This window comes from Mastigoproctus giganteus, chromosome 12 (genome assembly GCF_048544385.1).
Source record: "Mastigoproctus giganteus isolate SK-2022 chromosome 12, ASM4854438v1, whole genome shotgun sequence".
Taxonomy (NCBI): Eukaryota; Metazoa; Arthropoda; class Arachnida; order Uropygi; family Thelyphonidae; genus Mastigoproctus; species Mastigoproctus giganteus.
The window spans coordinates 113,330,514-113,356,402 of record NC_143586.1 but is presented as its reverse complement, the minus strand read 5'-3'; the positions used below and the strand labels follow the sequence as shown (position 1 = coordinate 113,356,402).

Here is a 25,889-nt window from a genome sequence, read left to right as displayed (position 1 = left end):
TCTTTATATACTAAAGATAAATTTAGATAAAATAAAGATAATTACTTTATTAAATGATATACTAATAATGTTGTAATAATATTTATATTATTGAACTACAAGTTTAATAGTGCAAGAACATCAGTTAGTACGCAGTAAAATCTAAAAATAGCTGAAAACGGCATCATTTTAAGTGTATCTCATATTGTGAATACCTTTACAATGATATCATCCAATGTTATGGCAACTCGGTGTGAAGATATTCGCAATATGAGATACACTTAAAATGATGCCGTTTTCAGCTATTTTAGAGTTTGCTGCGTACTAACATGATGCTCTTGCCCTAAGCTGTACGTCAGTTAAACTTTTACGCAGCCTGAGGCTTAAGCCTTAAAATGCCTTTAGTATGTACAGTATATTATTTTTAAACTATTCCAAAAGTCTTGCTCACTTTAAACAAGATCACACATACATATTAATATAAAACACTGAAAGCAAACTGTCTGACAAAAGATTAGCAGTTTTGCCCCATTTTTTCCCTATAACTAAGTAAACAGTCTCCAATTTGATGCTTATCGTTGGCACATTCACAATTTATTGATTCAAATAGGCATGCATTATTATTATTAGACCTATGGCAAGGAAACCTGAGGCTTATGCTGCACTGGCCAAAAAAAAAAAAATTTCAAATTACCCTGAGTGAGAGAGAGAGAGAGAGAGAGAGAAGTAGAAAGGAATCACCAAGGAATCATTCAAGAAAGAGAAGAATGATAATATAAAGCTCAGGACCCTGGATGTGCCAAGCCCATAACTAACCAGATGTGAGCCCCTCAAAGGTATATTGCGATAAATTGTTTTTTAAGACAAGTAAAAGCAGAAAAGCAAAACGTCTACAATAACAACAATATTCATTTTTTTTTATATACTAATGATGCTCATTAGATTTTCTATACTGATGTGGAGGCTCCTTGTAATGTGAGGCCGTTAGCTGTAACTTGTCTAGCTTATGCATAAATTCGGTCATGGTTGGAGTTCTTTGTGGTGATAGCATAGTCCAAAATGGCCCCAAAACGATTTAACTTCAAAAGCCACAAGGAAAAATATACTCTCCAGCCTAAAAGTTTCAAATCAGGTTTCATTTTTCTTAATTTTCTTAAAACACTATCAACTTGTTTATCAATTCTAATAAAATCTTTTCTATTATGTATAAAAACAAAAATAAAAAAAAATAAATAAAATAAATAAACTGAAACAATCTTTAAGAAATTTCTAGAATATCTGAAAATATTCCAGAAAGGTGTAGAACACTATTGAATGTGATAAGACGTAAATGATTCCCAATTTCTAGAACATTCTACAGTTTTGTTTCAATATTATAAAAGATTGTGGATGATTCTAGAGTGTTTTGCAAAATTATAAAAAAACACAAGTAAGTGATACAAATTATAAAAGCGAACACCGTAATTTAGAAAGAGTGCTTTGTATATCAACGGCTCACATCTGGTGAGTATGGGCTTGGCACACCCAGGGTCCTCAGCTGGTTATCATCATTCTTCTCTTTCTTGGTGATTCCTTTCTACTTCTCTCTCTCTCTCTCTCTCTCAGGGTAATTCAGAAATTTTTTTTTTGGCTGGGGCATAAGCCTCAGGCTTCCTTGCACCATATGGCTAATAATAGTAATAATATTATTAATATTACTAGGCTACTAGTCCGGTATCGTAACCACTGGGCCATCGTGCACGGACCAGCCTGATGGACCCAGGCTCGAATTCCACCTTGGGGGAAGCAAACATGGCTCCATCATGCTGGGAGACCAGTATAATAATAGTAATAAATTAGAATAATAAATAAATTAATAGTAATAAAAATTAATAAATAAATGCACATCGTGAAAGTTGCTCCAACCTACCTACCAACCCACCCCAAGGTTGGAGTGGTGGCTTAGGGGGTTCGTGGAGCCATCTGGCATCACTCCAGAGAACTACCATAAGCTGAAGCCCAACAGGTCCACCTCCATAAATGGATGATGTCGTAGAGAAATATTAATCATACTGCATTGCGTGTGGCACAGGATAATCACTCACGTTCAGGCCAAAGGCAGAGGCGTCAGTTCGAAAAATCAGAGACTGTCTCCTGAGGAAGACAGTGGAACATGTGGCACTGTCCCCCCCCCATATAGCTACCACAAGAGAAGGGAAAGACCATCCTGACCCACCAACTGGGAGTGCTTCTTGCACAACTGAGCTAATGACCACCCAAGAAGGAAGAAAACGCCAACACATGAAGTGGAGCATTGAAATGAATACGTACATCATGCAAGCATACTACGAAATAACAAAGCTAGGGACCAATATGACAATGTAAAGGGCAAGACTACATACCAAGTGGCTGGAATGATTCCCGGATATTCAGGTCACTGAACAGCGAATAGCAGACCTCATCACGAAGAACCTGATAGCTCCTGCAATCTTGGAAAAAATCAAGCAGGACATGAGCGATCAACTACAAAGAATAAAAAATATGGTCAATACAGAACCAGAGGAGGAAGAGCAAGAAGAAATACAACCCACAGCAGCTGAAGTGGAAAGAGACAAGGTCATGATCCAGAATAGGACGAGTGGAAGAAGGCCCTAATAGAATTCGAAAGAATGGATCCCACAAAGACCCATGTGATACCGAAGCAGAGGCCCAACAGAACCTTGTGGAGAGTCACAGACCACCTCAATTAGCAATATACCTCGACAACAACAGTGCAGCACTGGAGGCCATTCATACAGCCATTTATTGTACTGCCATAGCAACCACTAGGATTAATGGAAGAGAAACGAGAGCCCAGCAGCAGAAGAACCAAAAACAGAAGAAAAGAACCAGCTTGGGAAAGAAGACTTCAGCAGAAGACAGAAGAATTAAGAGTCAAGATAGGCCAATTGACCCAGTATTAATGGGGTAATAGGAGTAAGAAATTTACTGGAAAAAGTGAAGAGCATCCTCAAGAGAAACAGCATCCACAGCAAACATGAGATAAAAAAATATGAGAATAGGAGAGTACTTGGACACAATGAAGCAGAACCTCCTCGCATTCAGCAAGGGCCTACGCGAATACAAAGAGAGCTCCCAGAGGAAAATAAACAACCAAATCTTCAATGAGGATCAAAGTGGCTTCTACAGGAGTCTCGGAGAAGACAGGAAAGAAGGGAATGGACCACTCAAGCAGAAGATGATTGAGGAGTTCTGGGGTAATGTATGGAGCAGGGAAGTAAGACATAACAGCCGAGCCCCCTGGATAGAACTAGAACCTAAGAAAACCAGGGCGTACAAGAGATGAGAGAGTTGGAGATTTGGAAGATTTTTTTTTTTTTTTTTTTTTTGTAGTTGTTGGCGCATCGGCTTCTGTGGCCATAGTGCACCTCCCAAGTTTTTTGCAGTACTTTGATCCAAGCCCGAGGCGGGATTCGAACCCGCGACCTTTGGGTTGCCAGGCAGGCACTTTACCCACCTGGCTTGCCCGGTCGGCGATTTGGGAAGAAGTAAAATAGATGATCAGGAACTCTCACAACTGGCAAACTCCAGGAATAATGTCCACAACTACTGGTACAAGAAGCTCACTTGCACACACAAGCACCTGGCAGAGCAGTTCACCCAAATGATAAGGCACCCTGAGACAATCCTGAAGTTTCTCACTCAAGGAATCAGATATCTGAAGCCTAAAGATGAAGCTACAAGAAACCATAATATAGACCAAGGCAAGGCAAAATATAGACCAATCACCTGCCTCCCAACGATGTATAAAATCCTGACCAGCTGCATAACGAAGAAGATATTGGACCATTTGGAGAGCCAGAATGTAATGGCCAAATATCAGAAAGGATGCAAGGAGCAATTAACCATAGATGCCAGAGTTAGAAAGCAAGACTACAAGAAGTTCTGCAACATGTACACAACATACATCAATTACCGTAAGGCCTTCGACTCTGTGCCTCATAGCTGGCTGCAGAGGAGCTGAACATCTACAAAGCAATCCGATAGTGAAAAGCTTCCTAGGAGAAACGATAGTGAAATGGAGTACCACCATTAAGGTCGAGAACTTCACAAGCAGGTCAATCCACATCAGAAAAGGAATCTTTCAGGGAGATGCCCTGAGTGCACTGTGGTTCTGTCTAGCACTTACCCCACCATCCACCATGCTCAGCAGCAGCAAGTATGGATATAACCTCAAAGAAGGAAGAAAGAATCTGTCCATCCTCACTCACCTGATGTACATGGATAACATCAAGCACTACGCGGCAACCTAGAAGCAACTCTAGCAACTACTCCAGATCACCGAAGAATTCAGCAAGGATATTAGGATGGAATATGGTCTAGAGTCTAGACAAATGCAAGACCCACGGATTGCAGCAGGGAAAATTAGTCATGAGCTTACTGTTTGTAAGGATGTTGATGGTCTAATGGCAGCAATGAACATGAGGCACATTCCAGAATGTGCCTCATGCTTCTATGGTTAGCCTTAAGGCTAACCATAGCAGCATCTACAATAGTCAACAATAGTCTTATTACACAATGGAAATATGCTACCTCCTGTGTATGTCGTTCACAAAAGAAACATACACAAACATGGAGAACCTCTTAGGTGTACACTATCAGAAGTATGAGTGGCAGATATGCGGTGATTTAAAGGCAACTGCCATTTTATTAGGACTGAAAGGGTTATGCTAAGCATTGTTGCTTTCTCTGCAAGTGAGATAGTGTTGCCAAGAATATGCACTACGAGAAGAGGAGTTGGCCTCAATGAAAATTATTAACACCTGGAATGAAGAATGTAGGATTTGATCCTTTGGTAGATTCAAATAAAGTTTTGCTTCCACCACTCCATATGAAATTGGGGCTGATGAAAAATTTAATGACGGCTTTGGAAATGAACGGTCCTGCATTCACATACTTGCAAGAGAAATTCCCAACACTTAAGTGCAGAGAAGATTAAGGAAGGCATTTTCATTGGTCCGCAAATAAGGCAACTTTTTAAAGATGAACAGTTCGAATGTGTCCTTAGTGATACCGAGAAATCAGCGGGGAAAGCCTTTCAAAATGTTTCGACTTGTTTTATAGGAAATGTTAAAAACGGCAATCACAGACAGCTTGTGGAATATTTCATTACTTCTTATGAAAAACTGGAGTGCAACATGTCACTAAAGATGCCTTTCTTGCACTCACACTTGAATTTCTTCCCACGAAACTGTGGTGCTGTCAGCAACGAACATGGTGAGCACTTCCATCAAGACATCGCAGCGATGGAACAAAGATACAAAAGCAAATGGAGTGCTGTCATGTTAATCAATTAATGTTGGATGGGGAAAATGGATGCTCTTGAAGCTGAATACAAGTGAAAGGCAGAAAGGTCATGTGTTTGATACAGGTATGTTCATAGCTACATCTTACTGTCATACATATAAAAATATCTTGTATAATTATAAAAAACTACTTTTTCCGAAAACAAGAGCCAATCTACCATTTTCAGCACTATTTCTATGATTAGAACCCCAAAATCTATAAAGTAAACTTACTTTCCTGTCTGTAACAAGATATGACCAAAATTTGTTGTTGTGTAGTTTGGTATGAAGGTATTCTGCATAAGCTTCCATCTTTTGGATTGCCAACTGGTTTTTGTAATTGGCTACCCAGTTTTGTCTATAACCATTCACTGTGGGTGATAGCTCTCTTCTAACATATCAACTAATGCTGGTGTTCCCAAATGCTTATTTCTTTCTCACACTCTTTTCCTCTTGTAATTAAATGACCTTCCATTGCCCAGAAATGTATCCAGTTCTGCTGATTAGCACACTGTATTCTGTCTTCCGGTTAGGGAAACAGCTTCAACTTCTAGCATATCCAACCCCAACCTCAATTCCTTAAATGCCAATCTCCAGGTAGTTATCCGAGACAAATATAACTTATTTAATTTCAATTCTAAAACTCAGTCCCCTCTTATACTCACAAAAAGGAGTCAGCTTCCATGCTGATATTTGAATACAGATTGAAGACAGGATCATATATCTTGACTTCTAATCTTTTTTGGCATGAGCATATCACAGATATTGTTATTGATTGACAGCTTCTGTACAAGCTGTAACTTGTATAGTTTCACCCCCTCACAGTGATGTGACATGTCACATGCTGTTAACCTTAACATGTTAAGCTCACAACTAGCACGCTGTATGGATTTCCCTAGGCTTTGAGTAAAATTTCCTGGAACCAGCTTCACTTTGCCCTCATTGACTTTTGTTCAGCTACCACCTCTGCCTGGGTGATTGCACAAACAAGTATCCTTCATGAATTTTCCATACCATTACATAACTGGTTTATTTAGTGGTTTTGAACATAAACTGTTCAAAATTTATGCACTGCAGATCTGCAGTGGTGGCAGATCTGCAGCTTGTTGAACCAAAGTACATACTGTGCCTCACTGGGATTGGTAAATTCTGCCATGATTACTATTTTGCAAGTATGTTGTCATCTAATGCAGAGCGCACTTTTCTGGTTGATGAATGAAAACTTGAAGATATCCTCTATCACTTGGAAGTGGTTTAGATTCATATCACGTAGCCTTTTCAGACAATAATGTTTTAGTTTTGTAAAGGAGGCTTGTGGATATCTTGTGCTTGTGGAAAATCCTCATGGGGTAATGTTCAAATTATCTATGCAGTTGCTGGTAGGATTTTTTTTTGAAAGAAATGCACGATAGCACTATTCCCACACTTTTTTTTTCTGAATATGCATACCACAAATTGATATACTACCTCTCAGTTTCAATTTTACTGTTTTGTTAAGTGATGCACAGCAGTGAAACTGTATTGGACAGTGCAATTCAATTTGTAAACATTCCTTATCAGCAGTGGTGAGAGTATTAACAACTTACTACTTGCTCTGTGAGTAATCCATAGTAATCACAAGCATAATTAGTATTACTGTAATGACCGGGACCTTCACCTGCCTTCATTGTAAATGCCTATTGATTAACGGAAAATGGGTGTGTGGCAATTAACTAAATTGAAAGTGTCTGCTCTGTATTACAACATGTGCATTTTGGAGAGGTCGTCTAACATGAAATTTCTGATACTTCTGGCTGGGACCCATGCTTGAATGTTGCAATGGGAGTCCCTTTTAGAGAGGTGTCTATTAAGGGAGGTTTCACTGTATTGGAAACATGTCAACCAGCAATAAATGCCTAAAAAAACTGGCAATAAATAGTTTATGTAAGAAAAAATTGAATGTTTTATTTCCACTAATATGATTATTATTCTTTCAATATTATTCAGGGTAAATTACATTACATTACACTGTACACAATTTATCCCCCCTGCTTTTTACTTGTTTTCTGAAAGTAATGTTTCTAAGCTGTCTTCTGAAAATCATATCTGAAATGAAATTTCAGATACAGACTTATTTAAAGTTTCGGAAATGAAAGAAACAAATGAAATAAAATAACTAAAATCTTTATTTCTCTATTTATATACTGCATTTTTCATGATATAACAAACAGGACACTATCTTAAGTGAGAAAAGCTTTTGACTAGTTTGTTAATTTATTAGGCAGTAATGAGTGAATGAACTGGTGTCATAAAATTAACATTTTGTATGCACTGCTATCATAATTTTTAACCTCAATAGGTTTGTTCACACATAAAAAATTACTTTGCAATATTTTATTCCTACATCAACAGCATGCTGATAGAGAAAGGTTTAATACTAGATGCAGTAAAGAGCAAAATATCTAAATAAGTTCATTCTGTATTTATCAAATACAGTGCACAGATTATCATAATAAAAAAAAAGAAGCTTAAGGCACGACTCTTGTTATGCATGCTTCTGTAATGAGTGGTTCATCCTAATGTTAGTCTTTTTGCGATAAGATAATGGTGAATGGCCTTTTTGCAAATGGTGTGGTACTATTCGAAACAGCTCAATATTAAGATGACTAGTAATCTGACTACAAACTATAGTGCAATAATGAAGTAAATCTGCTGAAGAATAAACCTATAACAAAGAAAGAAGTAAATTAGTATAAAAAAAGTGCACTTCTTCACATATTAAAATTTTTTAAAGAAAATTGTATTCATTTATGAGAGAAAAACATGTAGGATAATTAATTCTAATTATAGACTATAAAATATTTAAGGGCAAAGGCCTCATGCTACGAGGTAGAATGACTAACATATAGGTTAGTGCAAAAGCATCATTTTAAAGTAGCCATCTAACAAAGTAGTTAAATTAATTAATTAAATTGGCATCGATTCACATCTCGGGGTAATTCAGAAAATTTTTTTTTTTTTTTTTTGCTGGTGCAGCATATGTCTCAGGCTTCCTTGCACCATATGGCTAATAATAATAATTGTGAATACCTTCATAATGAGTTTCCATGGTATTGTACTACCTCGAATAAGTAACACTTCACCAGTGGAGAAGACTACTGTTACTTATTCTCAGCAGATACCACCACAATGCCCATTGATTAATGGAAATGTGTGTGTGGCAATTAACTAAATTGAAAGTGTCTGCATCTGTATTACAGCATGTGCATTTTGGAGAGGTCGTCTAACATGAAATTTCTGATACTTCTGGCTGGGAAAAATATATAATCAATTTTATCCATAGGAATTAACTAAAATTGGAATAATCTGTTCCCAGCCCCGAATCTGATACATAAATAAAAATTTAACCAGAACTTTACCTTTACTGAGGAGCGATGATGGCAGAAGCTGAAGAGGAGGAGAGGAATTATGTATTGTTTTGAAGGGGTGTCACCTTCCATTAAAACATTAGGTACTGTAACTCCAATTCTGGTGATCAATGTCTTTTTTTGTCCCTTTCCCAACGATTCACTAGCACTCGATTTAGCAAAGGACTTATCCAATGTTGTCTGTTTCCGTCTATTTTTTAAAATTTTCCGAAAGTAGCCAATCACATTATCACTGAATGAATTTATATTTTATTAACTATGGCAATGTTTGGGTGCCACTTCTCGACCATACTCTGTGTTTTCGCCCAATTGGACAGCACAAAACGAAGGTTGGCAGGGTTGTTAATGACAGTATTCTATTGCAACAGGATCTAGAAAAGTTGAGTAGATAGGTAGCAACTGAAGTTTAACATTGACAAATAAACGTCCTATATAACATTTATTTTATTTTATTTTTTTGTTCTCTCTCTCTCCACATTCTGCTCTGGGTAGTTTCTGGATCCAGAGTAGCAATAGCACTCTCCTGCTACCCTTTCCCTTTCTGTCCCGTGTGGGCTGAAAAACTTTTATTATTATTATTATTTATTTATTTCTCTCCCTGTCTACCTGTTGCTGGAACCTAATCGATGCTCCCTTCCTTTCCGCGATCAGGATGCAGCATTTAAAGATTTTTTTTTATTTTTCTCGTTCTCATGTTCTGCCCTGGTCTGGGGCTCTCCAGGTCAGGCTAGCAACCTCTAACCCACTCTTGTTTTTTTTTTTTCCCCCTAACAATTTATCCTGGACTGGGTCCTCTTCTTTCGTCATTCCCCCTCTTCACCATACTCTAGTTTTATTTTCCTCCCTGGGGAACGAGTTTCCCAGGGAGGAGGGCGAGCAGATAGCAGGGGAGGCCTTGCCTTCCCGTGGCTATCGACGAGTACCTGGAAGCAGATGTTTAGGTGATCACTGCTTCCAGTTAGCCAAAAGACTAATACACAACACTATACTACAGAACACACACACAAGTTCACAGACAGAATTTTTCTGTCCTATCACTCTCCTTTGCAGGATGAAAAACTTTCCTTTTCTTCCCCTCTTTGTTTCCTTTTCTCCTATCCCAGTTCAACCAGCACAGAATCCTCCGTCCTGAGCAGGATGATTTTTATTTTTTTTATTTTTTTTTTATTATTACATGACACATACCAGCCTTACCTTGACAGAGTCTGTAAAAACTGAACAGAGCAACGAGGCGGAGATGAACTTCTGTTCTAGAAGCCACCCATACAAAATACAAATTGACAAATGTAAAGTACTGCATATGGGTAGCAGTAACCCCAGAGTAACTCAACTGTGCATTACTACACTCAGGGTAGTGGAGAATGAAAAAGACTTCGGGGGGGGGGGGTGTTAATGTGCAGTTAGATATGAAGTTTTCTGAGCAGCGCAGATTGGCTGCAAGAGTAGCTCATGATACTTGTCAATGTTATATAGGAATTTTGCTAGCAGGGATAAGGAGGACATTCTCCATTTGTATAAGGCAATTGTCAGGCCACACCTTGAGTACTGCATAGGTCTGGAGGCCTCATTTTAGGAGAGAGATGGAGACAGGGCTGTAATGGAGGGTACGTGGGTATATCCTATGGATTTTTTTTACTTGAATAGCGTATACCTTCTAGTTTTTGAAAAACTCGAAAAAACAAATATAATTAAAATATTCGCCGAAAATTAAAAAATAAATTTATTATATGTACATTCGAACCTCCCTATAATGAATTTGATAAATCCAGTGAAAAAATTCGTTATTGAGAAATTTCTTTATACAGAGAATATCTTTTTTATTAAAAATTGTTATTTAATTAGAAAATGAAAATGATTCTACATTTATTTTTAATGTATTTTATTTCAAAAACACTTATTTAAATTACGTTTACACAATTTTCGCCAGTAAGTATCACAAATTAAAAAAAATCTGTAATTTTCATTTGCACAGTACAATTAAAAAATGTCTGATTCTCAAAGAAAACCTCACATTTGTTCAGAGCATTAAAAACATTATCAGGAACATTTTCACAAAACTGTAGACCCATACAAACCATTTTAAAAGCATTAATAATTTCTTCGCGAGTTGGCTTTTCCTTTTCTATGGGTTGTTCTGATGCGTCTTCAGCGGCATCGTTAATTTCTTCGTGATCATGGTCACGTCTAACACTGTTCAGCAGTATTTCATCTTCATTTGGACGTTCTGTTGTAGTCAGATCTTGATCTACATAAACATAACTATCCAGTGTTATTTCATTTTCGATGTTTCCGGACGATTCTAATAATGTCCAAAAGTTTTTCTGTTGTGAAAGGGGCAGTTTATCTTGTTCGTCCAGTTGTTGTTCGACTTCTGTATTCAACGCAAATCCCGCTTTCGAAAAACAATTTTGAATAGTGTATTCAGTGATATCGTTTGTCCAAACTTTTGCCAGTTCAGAGATGCAATCTCTAAGGTTAATTGTAACCTCCAAGTTTCTATTTTCTGATAATGCATTGACAATCTTCATTATTATTCTCTTTTGATAATGAAATTTAAAATTTTTAATAATGCCTTGGTCCACTGGCTGGAGTTTTGACATTACATTTGGTGGTAAAAACAACAACTTCACACTTTTAAGTTTGGCAGAAATACCGGCAGGATGTGCCGGACAGTTGTCAGTTACCAACACTATTTTCCTTTTTTCTTTTGTTATACGCCTGTCTAGTTTTAATATCCAGTCTTCAAAGATATCACTTGTCATCCATGCTTTTTTATTAAAGGTGTAGTCAACTTCCAAAGATTTTGTGCCTCTAAAACATCTTGGGTTTTTTGATTTTCCGATGATGAAAAGTCTTAATTTTTCACTTCCTGTCATATTTGCCCCAACTAGCACAGTGATTCTTTCGTTGCTTTGTTTTCCGCCAAAACATTTATCATCCTTAAAAGCAGGTGTTCTATTCGGTAAACATTTAAAGAATAAACCCATTTCGTCAGCATTAAAAACATCCTTAGGTTCATATTCTTCCAAAATCTTCTTTAAGGTATTGTTCTTCCAACTGTTGCAATCTTCTTCGCTTACATTAACACTTTCTCCAAAAATAACCTTTTCCACAATTCTGTGGCGCTTCTTAAATTTATCTAGCCACCCAGTGCTCGCATTAAATTTTGTATGTCCAAGGGACTGTGCAAATTTCAGAGCTTGTTGTTTAATTATTGGACCCGATATTGGTATATTCTTTTCACGTATCATTTGCACCCATTTTAGAACAGCTTTATCAACATCTTCATATATACACAACTTAACTCGCTTCTTGTGTGCTCCTCCTTCAATTTCATTTAAAATTGATTCTCGATTTTTTTAAAATCGTAGATAAGCTGCTTGCATATATGCCATATTTCTCCGCAACATCTTTTCTTAAAAACCTGGTCAATATTATGAAGAATCTTTACTTTATCATTAAAACTTAAACACTTGAATGGTTTGAGCATGCTCAATGCTGATGGGATTCTGCCTCTTGCTCAGAATAATCACCTGAGAGGGCATAGATTCAAATTGAGGAAAGACAGATGTAGGATAGATGTGCGGAAATTTGCCTTTAGCCAGCATGTAGTCGGTTGGTGGAACAGACTTCCATCCCTTGTTGTGGAAGTTAATAGCCTAAATAAATTTAAGGCTCAGCTAGACAGGTATTTCGAACAAACGGAGGGGTGAAGTGGAAGTTTTTTTTTTTTTTTTTTTGGCTGATGCTGCATAAGCTTGCTTTCTTGCATCATATGCCTCTACTAATGCTAATTTCCTTAATGTGAGCAGTTGGGGCACTGCCTTTACTAGACCCATCCTCCTCTGATGAAATTTCCTTTACTGATTCAGCTTCTTGTTCTTTATGGAGGTCCAACAGTTCTTCTGTGGTGAGCTCCCTTCTATGGTCCTCCACCAATTACTCTACATTCTCACTATCAACCTCCAATCCCATGGATCTGCCCAGAGACACAATTTCATCAACAACAGGCTCTGACCCAAAACCTTCAAAATTCTGACACATACACTCTGGCCACAATTTCCTCTAGGCTGAGTTCATTGTCATGGAAGACTCCCTACATGTCCTATCAATTATCCTCAAACAATGGTGGATATTGAAGTGATTTTTTTTTCAAAATTCTCTCAATGTAAGTTCTGTCTCCGACGTCACTTCAAAACACCTTTGAAACAGGGCTTTTGTTATAATGTTTTTTAAAACAGGCAACAACCTGCTAATCCATGGGTTGGATTAGAGTTGTGTTTGGTGGTAGATATTTAATGTGAATAAAGCTGTATTCCCCTTTCAAATCATCTTCCAAGCCAGGGGGATGAGCAGGAGCATTGTCCAAAACCAAGAGGGCCTTTACAGGTAAATTATATCTTTCTAGATAAGCTTTCACACTTGAGGCAAACACTTTGTGAATCCACTCCAGGAAAAACTGTCTTACTCTTAGCCCTCCACATCACATTTAGTTTACTTTTTATGACATTGTTCTTCTTAAAAACTCTCAGATTTTCTGAATGATAAATGAGCAGTGGTTTAATTTTGAAGTCCTCACTAGCATTACCACACACCAAGAGTGTTAATCTGTCTTTCATTGGTTTGTGTCCAGGCAATGCTTTTTCCTCTTATGTGATGAAGGTTTTTCTAGGCATTTTTTTCCAGAATAGGCCTGTCTCATCACAATTAAAAACTTGTTGAGGGATAAATTCCTCAGTGTCTACATTTTGAAATCTTCAACAAACATTTTAGCATCTTCTGCATTTGAGCTTGAAGCCTCTCCATGCCTAACTACACTATGAATGCCCGTTTGCCTTTTAAATCTTCCGAACCAGTCCCTACTTGCCAGGAAATCACCACTGGTTCCTGGGTTCTTTTGCTGCAGGTCATCATATAACTGCCTTGATTTTTTGCCAATGATAGATTCTGAAATACTATCACCAGCCATTTTCTTTTCAGTAATCCATAGTAATAAAAGATTTCCATGTCTTCATACGTTTTTGATCTTTTAGCAGCAAGAAATTTTACACCTTTTGCCACATCAGCCGCTTTAATTGCTTCTTTATTTTTAATTATGCTGCTTACTGTAGTTCTTAGCATGTTAAATTCTAACGCAAAATTGGAAACACTCGTTCCATTTTCAAACAGCAATGATTTCTTTTTTCAACTCAATTGTGGTTCTCACAGCTTTCCTTTTCGGTTGTTTTTCTTCACTACACTTTTTTGGGGCCATGGTCACTTCTTTTACAAAAATAACTGCAAAAAATTTCAAAGATAAAATTACAGGTGATGCGCACTGAACAATCACAGCAGAAGGCAGACTGCTGGGCTATCACCTGGGGCTGGCTGACTGGGTGGGCGACAGAACGACGCAAGGATGACCACATGGAGGGTGATTTTCGTGACGAATATTGGATTAATATCGGAGCATTTTTTTGCTGAAAAAATTTGCCAAGTATTTGGATTTCAAGAAAGCTTTTGATACTGTTGCACATGGAAGACTGCTGTACAAATTGGAGAGGTATGGCATTAAGGGTAAGTTGCTACAGTGGATAAAGGGATGGTTGAGTGGGAGATGGCAGAGAGAGAGTGGTAATCAATGGACACTGCTCTTCGTGGACAAACGTTATTAGTGGAATTCCCCAAGGGTTCGGTGTTGGGCCCATTGCTGTTTTGTATATTTATCAATGATACTGATGAAGTTATATATGGTTTAATGTCCAAATTTGCATATGATACAAAGGTTGGAAGGGTTGTTAACGACAGTAAAGACAGTATGCTACTCCAACTGGATCTAGATAAGTTGGGGAAATTGGCTGAGAAGTGGCAACTGAAGTTTTACATTGACAAATTCAAAATATTGCATATGGATAGCAATAACTGAAGAGAAACATGCCAACTGTGAAGAGAAACATATACTACACTCAGGAAAGTGGAAAGTAAAAGACCTGGGGGTAACTGTGCAGTCAAATATGAAGTTTGCTGACCAGTGCAGACTTGCTGCCAGGGCAGGTCATGGAGCCTTGTCAATGATATATAGGAATTTTGCTACCAGGGACAGGGAGGCAATTATCCCGTTTTACAAGGCAATGGTCAGGCCACACCTAGAGTACTGTGTACAGGTCTGGAGGCCTAATTTTAGGAAGGATGTAGAATTACTAGAACGAGTATAAAGAAGGGCAACAAGATTGGTGAAGGGAACAAAAGGGTGCACTTACCAAGAAAGGCTTAAGCTCTGCAACTTGCAGCGCCTGGAGAGTAGGCACCTGCGAGGTGATCTGATTGAGGTGTATAAGGCCTTGAATGGGTTGAACAAGCTGAATGCTAATGGGATTCTTCCTCATGCTCAGATTAAGAACCTGAGGAGGGGGCACAGTTTCAAGTTGAGGAAAGACAGTTGTAGAACAGATGTGCGGAATTTGCCTTTAGCCAGTGGGTAGTTGATTGGTGGAACAGACTTCCATTCTTTGTTGTGGAAGTTGATAGCCTATATAAATTTAAGGCTGAACTGGACAGGCAATTTGGAACGAATGGTGGGGTGAAATGGCAAGTTTTTTTTTTTTTTTTTTTTTTTTTGGCTAATGCTGCATATGCCTGCTTGCTTTCTTGCATCATATGCCTCTACTAATGCCAATGCTAATAGTTTGGGTAGCACTAATGAAGTCTGTATAGATAGCACTGTGCAATATGTTTGTTGAAAATGTGTAATTTAAGGTGTAGATAGTACAGAGTTCTGCAGTGTAACTGCTATATTCAATAGGGTGTTTATTGGCTATGGTAAGGTTGGGAAATAATGCTGCTGCACCAATATGGGCATCAGTTTTAGATCTGTCTGCATGTACTGCATGCATCTGTCTGCAGTACATGCATGTTCTGTGCATGCACAGTACATGCATCTGTCTGCATGTACTGTGCATGCAGTATGTTCTGTTGGGATAAGGTGCGTTTCCCCAATGAGGAGAGTGAACGGTATCATAGTGGTATGTGATATTTTCAAGGTCAGACTTTACGAGGAGTGGTAGGCTGTATAATACCAAGGTCAAGTTGTGCTTCCTACAGAAGTGTATCTCTACAGTCTTTTGTGGTGAGAGGCAAAAACGATTGGGACCATTTAACAACTTTGTTGATGGCATCTTGCAGCTGTTTTTCTACCATTAGCATATCAGGGGAATGGCAGGATACTGAAGTTATAGGTATACAGCAGTGGTGACCAACCTTTTCCTGTACGGGGGGCCGTATTCAAAGTTAGATTTGTTTTGCGTGCCGCACAAAGTGATTTGACAAAAAATTGTGTGTAACATTTTCTATATCTTGTTAGTTGTAAAAGTTTTTTTTTTTTATTTTTTATTTTTTCTTTTCAAGCTATATATAAAAAAATGCAAATTCCCAGCACTTTTTACATATAACAAATCTATATCATTGATTTATTTTTTTTAGATTTTATTAAAATTATAAAAAAATGACTTAGTTTTGCTTTTAAATGCTCATTTTAGAAAATTTACAACCTGAAAATACTTTTCAATATAAACTTAAAATTGAAATATTCAAAAATTTTATTAAGTTTTTTTTTTTTTATGAAAACCCCAAACACAAGAGGTATTAGAGCCTACAGTACTTAGTACTGTTCTTGGGTTAGAGGTTGTGAAGATGAAAGAAGATATTTGTTGACATTAGACTTGAATTCCTGTAGACTGTAATTTTCAGGAAATACATATGAAGGTAGGCTGTTACAGAAAACGGCAGATGAATGAATAAATGAGGAAGATGAAAAGTTGGTTCTGCGAATTTCAAGTTGGACAGTAAATGGATGTTGGCTGATGGCAGCAGGTGTTTGGAAAGAGAGAACTGGAATTATAGATGCCAATTCAGAACAGTGCCCATGGAAGTATCTATAGAAAAGGCATGCAGCAAAAACAGTACATCTATAAGACAGTGAATGGAGAGACTCTCTTAGAGAGGAGTCATTAATTAACCTAACTGCCCTCTTCTGAATGGAATCTAGAAGCCTGAGCGAGGTTTTGGGGGCACCATCCCAGATGTGGGAACAATATTCAATGGTAGGGCGGATTTACGATTTGTACAGAGTGAACAGCTGTTTGGAAGAAAAGTAACGTCGAGAGCGAAAGAGAAAACCAAGTTTTTTAGATGAAGAGGAAGCAATATTTGTAATGTGCTTGTGCCAAGAGAGATTAGAAGTCAGGGTAATCCCCAAAAGAGATATATCATTTTGCCTAGAAATCAGAGTGTCACCAAAGATAAGCATAGGAGCAGAAGAATCCTTTTTGCGAGATATAAGACAAGACTGAGTTTTAGAAGGATTGAAATGAACTAAGTTGTCGTTGCCCCACTGGAGAATTACCTGGAGATTGGCATTTAAGGAATTGGTAGTAGATTTTCGAGAAGTTAAATGATTGAGCAGGGCAAGGTTTCTCAAAATGGAAAGTGGAATGCAGTGTGCTATCATCGGCAAAACTATGAATAGGATTTCCAGTCAATGGAAGAAGGTCATTAATATATAAGAGGAAAAGAGTGGGGGAAAGAACTGAACCTTAGGGAAGACCAGCATTAGTGGAGAAGTTAGAAGACAGAGAGTCATTTACCATCACCCTCAGTGAGCGATCAGAGAGAAAACTGGATAACCAATTACAAAAAAACAGTTGACAAATCATAAGATGGAATCTTGTTTAGAAGACCTTTATGCCAAACACGATCGAAAGCTTTTGAGATGTCAAGGACAACTGCTTGTGTTTCACCGAACTTTTCCATTGAATTTGTCCATAAATAGGTAACATAAGTCAGAATATCACCAGTGGACCGACTGACGGAATCCACAGTGGCGATTGTTGATCAGACGGAAGGTTTCTAGGTAGTTTAAGAGTTGGCTGTTAATTGATTTCTCCATTATTTAGAAAGAGTAGAAGTAATTGCAATAGGATGATAATTGGATGGGAGGGATTTGTGACCCTTTTTAGGAACTGGCTGGATATGACCAAATTTCCAAGCAGAAGGAAAAACACCTTTGGAATAAGAAAGTGAAAAAAGGTGGCAAAGAACGGGCGTAAGTTGGGGATCACAGGTTTTGAGAACAACTGGAGAAATACCATCGGGACCTGGAACTTTCTTAGCATTAAGATTCGTCAAAATCCCTCATCCCTCTTTTGGCGGAAAATCACAGGAGACATTGAATGGAGCGTGTTGGGAATTGGTGGAAGGCGTTGTACCAATATCATTAATACATGAGTTGGAAGAAAAATGGGATGCTAGTAGATCAGCTTAATCCTTGGCTGAAGTGACAACAGAACCATCTGGTTTTGACAGAGGTGGGAGCAGAGATGTGCAAAAGTTGTGGCCAATAGTTTTGGCAAGAGACCAGAATGCTTGGCTACCATTACGGCAAAAAGCAAGTTTTCTACTCTTAGCCTGTTCAAAATCTAGCTTGGGACTGAATAGTACCTGCGTTACAATTGTCGAAGAATTGGAAACAAGCCAATTACGATATGCAACTTTCTTCTCTTGAACAGCCTTAGCACATTTATTAGAAAACCAAGGTTTAGATAAAGGAAAAGATTTTAAAGCAGAGTGTGGAATAAAGTGTTCCATTCCTACAAGAATAATTTCACTGACACGATCTGACCAAATGCTGACATCAGAAGATTTGAAACAGTAGTCCGACCAAGGAAAAGAAGAAAAGTCTCACAGGTCATCCCATTTTGCATTCTTGTAATGCCAAACAACACGAGATTGGGAATAGCCATGAGATAAAGGTTCCATTGGAGAAGAGACAATCATCAAGTTGTGATCTGAGGTACCTAAAGGACCACTCATTTCGATCGTGTACTTAGAAGGGTTGTTTGTGAGAAAAAGGTCAAGCGTGTTGGCTGTATGGTTAGGATTGTCTGGTATTCTTGTAGGCAAATGAACAATCTGTGCAAGGTCATTGGTAATTGCAAAAGCCTTACCATCTCGACCAGCCGGGTCGGTGTGACAAGAAAAACGGAAGCCAGCTGGAGTTGTGAACATTAAAATCACCAAGGAAAATTACCTCACTGTTAGGAAAGTTGGACTGGAGAAAGTCAAGTTGCAAAGAGAGGAAGTCAAAGAGCTCCATGTGATTAATGGAGTTGGGAGAACGGCAGAGACAATAGCTGAATTTGACACAATGAGGTAAAGAAATTTTAAGCCAGAGAAGATCGAAAAGAGGAGATTCCAAATTACCAAGTCTCTGATGTGGAATATCAGAAAGGACATATGCACAAGTACCACCTTTGAGGTGAAAGGAATCATACAGCAAATAATTTGGGCAATAGAGATGAGCAGTAGTTTAATCAACCAATAACTGAGATTCTGTTAGAAAAAGTACATGGGGTTTGGCAGACTGCAATGGACATCGTTGAGATTAGAACTGAGACTATATATATATTTGTGAAATGAACTAGGAAGTGTTTTGGAGGTTTAGATCTTTTCGCAGATAATCTTAATCTATTAGTTTGACTATCAAGGATCTGGGTATAAGAATACACCCAGATCCTTGACATAATGTGGCCTTGACAATGCTCCCCGCATACACACTACTTCGACTCCCTCCAGTCACTATCTGGAATTGTACATTATACACCAGCTGATTCAGAAGCCTCGTAAAGAGTTACCAATAGGTTCTTTCTGGTGTACTAACTAGCAGCCAGCCTGCGAACACCGTTTTAGAGCTGTACCCTCGAAATGTAAGGAAGACTGGATCTCGCCATGATGTTCATTATAACCTCAAAAGTCATTAGTCATACTGCATGATGGAAGAAAGGGCTGACCGGAACTTATCTCTAGAGACTAAACATGGGTTCCACCACTTCAAGCTTCCAATAAGCAAAGTTGTGGTATTGCACTGGAGATGAGAGTCATCTACCCCTAGTATTGCCTGGTAACACAGAGGGGCGGCATTCCTCCATATGGTGTGGGCACTACACCTCGACCACTGCTTATGTTGGTTCACACCTGGGTGGTCACCCACAGCATGCTTGTGGATGGAGGTTATACCCAGGATTACTAACAGTCACACCATCATGAAGGTGGTGTGACTGTTAGTAATCACACATGTAAAAAGATGTGTGACAGCCAAATCCTCTGCGAGATTTGGCTGTCACACAAAAGATTTTTTGTGGATTTGGCTGTCACACATCGTTCGGACTTCACCGAAATTGGGTCCACTTGACTTGAATGTCACCGAATATCAGTTCCATCAGCGTTTTAGACTCCTAGATAGCAAGTACAACTTATCTGGTATTGAGAGAATGTCTGTTACAACCTCATGGGCCAAAGTACAATACACAATAGCAACTACTGGCCAAAACTTAACATTTAATGAGATGATTATGGCTGGATATTTTTAAATAACTGTTCAAAATTTGGTTGCAAATTTGTGACGCCAATCTAAATAAATAATGAAGATTATGTTCTGATGGTATTTCTCGATGGAGCTCCAGAACCTGATGGTATTTCTCCACTTGTTCTCAAAACTTGTGCTCCTGAACTTACCCCTGTTCTATGCCAACTTTATTCACTTTTTATTCCCAAGGTGTTTTTCCTTCTGCTTGGAAATTTAGTCATATCCACCCAGTTCCTAAAACGGGTGACAAATCCTTCCCATCAAATTACTTGTACTCTTTCTAAAGTAATGGAGAAATCTTTTAGCCGTCAATTCTTAAACTATCTAGAAACCTTCTGTCTGATCAAGGATTTTCAGTATGGATTCTGTCAGTGTAGATCCATAGGTGATATTCTGGCCTATGTTACCCATTTATGGACAAATTCAATGGAAAAGTTTCGGTGAAACACAAGCAGTTGCTCTTGAAATATCAAAGGCTTTCAATCGTATTTGTCTTCTAAACAAGGCTTCCATCTTATGGAAGATGGAAGCCTTGTTTAGAAGATCTTCTAAATAAGCTTCCATCTTATGGTTTGTCAACTGTTCTTTGTAATTGGTTATCCAGTTTTCTCTGTGACTGCTCACTGAGGGTGATGGTAGATGGCTGGTGTTTCCCAAGGTTCAGTTCTTTCCCTCCATTCTTTTCCACTTGTATATTAATGACCTTCTTTCACTGATCGGAAATCCTATCCGTAGTTTTGCTGATGACAGCACATTGCATTCCACTTTCCAGTTTGGGAAACCTTGCCCTGCTCAATCAGCTTCAACTTCTCGAATATCCTCAATCAAGTCCTTAAATGCCAATCTTCAGGTAATTCTCCAGTGGGGCAAAGACAACTTAGTTGATTTCAATCCTTCTAAAACTGAGTCCTGTCTTAGCTCTTGCAAAACCTTCTATGCTTATCTTTGGTGACACTCCGATTTCTAGGCAAGATGGTATATCTCTTTTGGAGATTACCCTGACTTGTAATCCCTTTTGGCACAAGCACATTACAGATACTGCTTCCTCTGCATCTAAAAAACTTGGTTTTCTCTTTTGCTCTTGGCTACTTTTCCTCAAAACAGCTGTTCACTCTGTACAAATCGCAAATCCCCCTACCGTGTAATACTGTTCCCACATCTGGGCGGTGCCTCCAAAACTTCTCTTTCAGGCTTCTAGATTCCATTCAGAATAGGGTAGTTAGGTTAATTAATGATTCATCTCTAACAGAGTCTCTCCACTCTCTGTCTCATAGACATACTGTTTCTGCTGCATGCCTTTCCTACAGATACTTTCATGGGCACTGTTCCTCTGAATTTGCTTTAATAATTCCTGGTCTCTCTTTCAAAACAATCCGAACATGTGCTGCCCTCAACCAATATCTATTTACTGTACAACTTCAAACTCACAGAACCAACTTTTCATCTTCCTCGTTTATTCATTCAACTGCCGTTTTCTGGAACAACCTTCCTTCACATGTATTTCCTGAAAATTACAGTCTACAGAAAAACCATGCACAGTACTATAGGTTCTAATACCTCTCATGTTTGGGGTTTTCATAAAAAGAAATGCTCATCTGTTATTCTGTTTCTATTTAAATATTTATTCGATTTTACGAGTGAAAAAAATCTGCTTGCAAACATATCTTGATCCAAACAAAGCAGCCATTTTCATGGCATTTTCTTTTATTAGCAGAAAACCTTCAGTTGGGAAAGGCTTGTAGAATTCAAATAGTTTATTTTTGCAGTCTATATACTTATTTTTGAATCATATTTGTTGCTTGAAGATCAATAATTTCAAGTTTCAATCTGGGATTGTAGTTTTCAGGCATAGAAGTAAATGGTTCTCAAACAAAAGCTTGTTTTTTCATGGGATTTTATATCAGAAAATCGACTTTCAAACTTGTCAAAAAGTAACTGTAATAACGAAAGGCAACGATCCTTTGGAAATCGTGTTTCTCCTTTAGCTCAGTACAACATTCAAAGTGAACTAAATTGTCTTGCTGAACTGGGATTTAAATAACAGCAACTTATTCTGATATGATTTGATGTCACCAAACAAATCAGACTAATTTTCCTTTCTCTTATAGTTTTAAATTAAGAGCATTTAAATGACTAGAAATGTATGTATGAATTACTAGATCAAACAGCCACTCCATATTTGATAGTTGTTTTACTGGTTTTCCCTTTTCTGTGTTGAAACATTCGGTGATGTTTCAACAGCCACATTAAGGCCATGTGACGTTGTAAATTGTACAGTTGAAATAACCACATTAATAACATGGAGATCCAATACTTTCCCATAAAGAGCTTCTTGACGCACAATGCAGTGAATTCGAATTGGAGTTTCAGCTCCGATACCTATCATTTTCTTGGTTTTTCTACCCATAAGCCCAATGTTTTTACAAATCATATTTTTTGCACTGCCAATTGTGACTCCTACCAGGTTTTTAATATTTAATCCTAACTTTTCGATAGATTGGCAAAAATTTTCAGAAAGATTTTCACCTGTAGTTGTTCCACATATACTCTGTAGATCAGCTAAATTTTCAACTGGTACAAAATTATCATTAATTCCACAGTATGAAGATGAGGAGTTGGACTGTGTCATTTACATCAGCATTGTCATCCAATGCCACTAAAATATTTCATTTGTTTTATGTTTTCCAAAACTTGTTCGAACAAATTCTTTTCAATATCTTCTACTCTTCGCATAATTGTTTGTCGAGACAAACTAATGTCTTGTATCATTGTTCATCTCTCTGGACAAATTTCTTCTACAACTTTTAACAAATGACACTTAATAAATTCACCATCATTGAACGGTTTACTTTCAAAAGCAATCAAATGTGCAACTTGATAACTGGCTTGTACAGCAGATAAATTTCTTGACTGATAGGTTTTCGGTATGTTTTGTTGTTTTCTTAATTCGTTTTGTAACTTTGAACACTTTTCTTTTCGCAGCACTCCTTTATCTTGATGATAAGATTTATAATTGGAATCAGTGTTGTTTTAAATTATATTCTTTAAAAACTCACACAGTCTCCTGACTACCTTGGATCAAAAACACGACACTCCAAACCGATTTTCCCCTTTTGGAACATTTTTAAGAATGATTTTTTTTTTAAAATTCAATACAAATTAATAATTAATTCAATGCAATGAACAAGCTATATCAAAATACATAACTGTATTTAGCATACATATGACTGCAATGAACCACATGTATCTGTTTGATACAGTCAAGCTGGACGCTTGCATGCCTGTATATACAGTGGCAACTGATGCTGTTTTAGTTCACTTTCCGCATAGGCCTTATAAAAATTATTCGCAGGCCGTAGGCGGGAGACCTGGTATATAGGATGGTGGACACTGTTTGCGGTAGACCCTGTGTTATGGAGTTCATTATTAAGTTAAATAGGGTTACAATTAGCACTGAACCTTGTGGAAGCCCTTCTTCCTGGAAAAAATTTGAAGATAACTGGTTGTCAACTCTAATTTGAAATGGGCGATGATGTAGGAAGTTTCTGATAAACTGTTCGTTGGCTGTTTGAATTTTAATGGCGCATCAGCTACTTGGCAACACCATGCCCCATACAAAATAATAGTGGGAATTTCAGTGACCTAATTACTTAGGTCACTAAGTCAGTATGTTTATAAATAGAAATATGTAAAAAGGTATACTAATATGAATATATTAAAAGGTATACTAATATAAATACAGTAGCAGACAAAAAAACTGAATCACCTTAAAAAAAAGTAACATTTGTAGTGAAATGTATAAGGTATTCTTGGTTGTTGTTGTTTTTGGTTTTTAGGAGCATTAGCAACTAAGGCCATATTGCTCCGGGATATGCGGTGGTCATTTCCTGACCTTTCCGCATCCTCCGTATTTGGTGGTGACGGGCTCGAACCCCGGTTTAATCAAGAAGCGTGTGCTACGCACTGCTGCTGCTCCTTCCCACCTGGCTACGGAGGCACCTAGATATTGTTGGATTACACTTATTTTGTTTGTAGCAAAGCATAGGTATTGTGTCAGATAACGCTTCTATTGCATTAGACAGTAATTGCAAGGTGTTGTATCAGCCATTTCTATAAATACAGCATTGGAAGGGTATACACACTCATTAGCATCCTGTTTTGCGGTGTAAGCATAGCTCCATATGTTCAGTTCACACCAAGAAAAAAAAAAGTGTAGCTGTTGTCCTGTCTCCCAGGAAGGGCTTTCTACACATGTTATCGATAATAAAATAGGCTGTCACCAGTCAAAAGTATCCCGGGTGCTGAAATTAAAGCGTGAAACCAGTGATGTGAAAGAGACGACCCGGATCAGGCCGTAAGAGGGTGACTATGCCATTCCAAGATCAATATTTGAAACTGCTATGCCTTTGTAATTGCCATGCTAGTGCTCCTGATCTAAAACTGTACTCTGAGATGGCCTCTGGTGTTCAAAAACAAGTGCACAAACTATCCACAGATGGCTTTCGGAATGTGGTCTGCATGCCTAATGGCCCAAGAAGAAGCCTTTGTTGACCAAACAAATGAGGAAGAAGCGACTTGTGTGGACTAAAATGCATATTTCATGGGCAAAAGAGCAATGAGACACTGTTATCTTTTCTGACGAATCGAAATTCAACCTGCACGGCTCGGATGGGAAGTGATATGTCAGAAGACGAAAATCAGAGGCATACCATCCTGACTGCATAACACCGACTGTAAAGTTCCCCGCCAGTCAGATGGTCTGGGGATGCTAACAAGCAAAGGGGTGGGGTGAATTAAGTTTATTAACAGAACGGTGAATGCAGAAACCTACACTGCTATCTTGGAAGAGTGCCTGAAACCCATTATTAGGGATCACTAAACAGATGTCCAAAACTGGATTTTTCAACAGGACTCAGCACCTTGCCACACAGAAAAATTGGTAAGTTTTATGCTATTTAGATTTAATGATGAGTTTGTCTTCTTGTTTCACAAGACTTAAAACATACTTACATCAATGTTTTCCCTCGGTTTTTCTCCTTCAAGGTGCAGTGATATCTCAGAAATGCTGGCATTACAGTGTTGGATTGGCCTAGCAACAGTTGAGATTTAAATCCTACTGAAAATTGCCGGTACATAATGTCGTCTAAAATTACTCAGAAGAAGCCAACAAGTAATGTCGTAAGATTCAGCTGCAGGAGAGAATTGTTAGGGTATGGTACCATGAAATTGGGCAACCGTATATCCAGAAGTTAACTCTATGCCAGATCGTTGCAAGACTGTAATTGCAGCTTGAGGAGGAATAGCAAGAGGACATATTTTGCTGATTTACAGTACATAATACTATTAGATTAAGTTGTCTTTTCAGTTTGCACATGTAAATGCAATAAAATGTATGTTTAGTTGTCATGATTGCCATTTGCACGATTTCTTATATTTCCATTAATTACACATTTTACCCTTTGGGAAGATATTTATGGCAATTAGGTATATCAGGTGGAATCTTTTTATTGGATTTCATTCACAGAGATATACACCAATGAGCCAAAATTATGACCAGTGAGTCATTATGCAAAAAGAAGCAACTACAGTGCATTCACGGGTTAGGTCACGTTATAAAAAACACCTGATACTGAGCTCCGTTAATCAGTGTTATTCTTGTTCTTCAGATGGAAAAGGCAGTGGACTTTAGTGAGTTTGACAAAGGCCAGAGCATATCCGAAATGACACAACTGGTGGGATGCTCACAGTCAGCCGTGGTTAGTACCTACTGAAAGTGGTCCA

At 38.0% G+C, this 25,889-nt stretch overlaps 1 protein-coding gene across 1 annotated transcript in view; it reads right to left on the bottom strand.

Annotated features, from left to right (window-relative positions):
* Positions 1-7,590: 7,590 nt before the first annotated feature.
* The window catches only part of LOC150077348 (cholinephosphotransferase 1-like), a 246,098-nt gene continuing 227,799 nt past the window's right edge, over positions 7,591-25,889 (bottom strand). Inside the window, exon 8 of the mRNA XM_090386825.1 lies at positions 7,591-8,007. Coding sequence (XP_090242951.1) covers positions 7,828-8,007 — 180 coding nt within the window. The 3' untranslated portion in view covers positions 7,591-7,827. The remainder of the gene's footprint in view (positions 8,008-25,889) is intronic.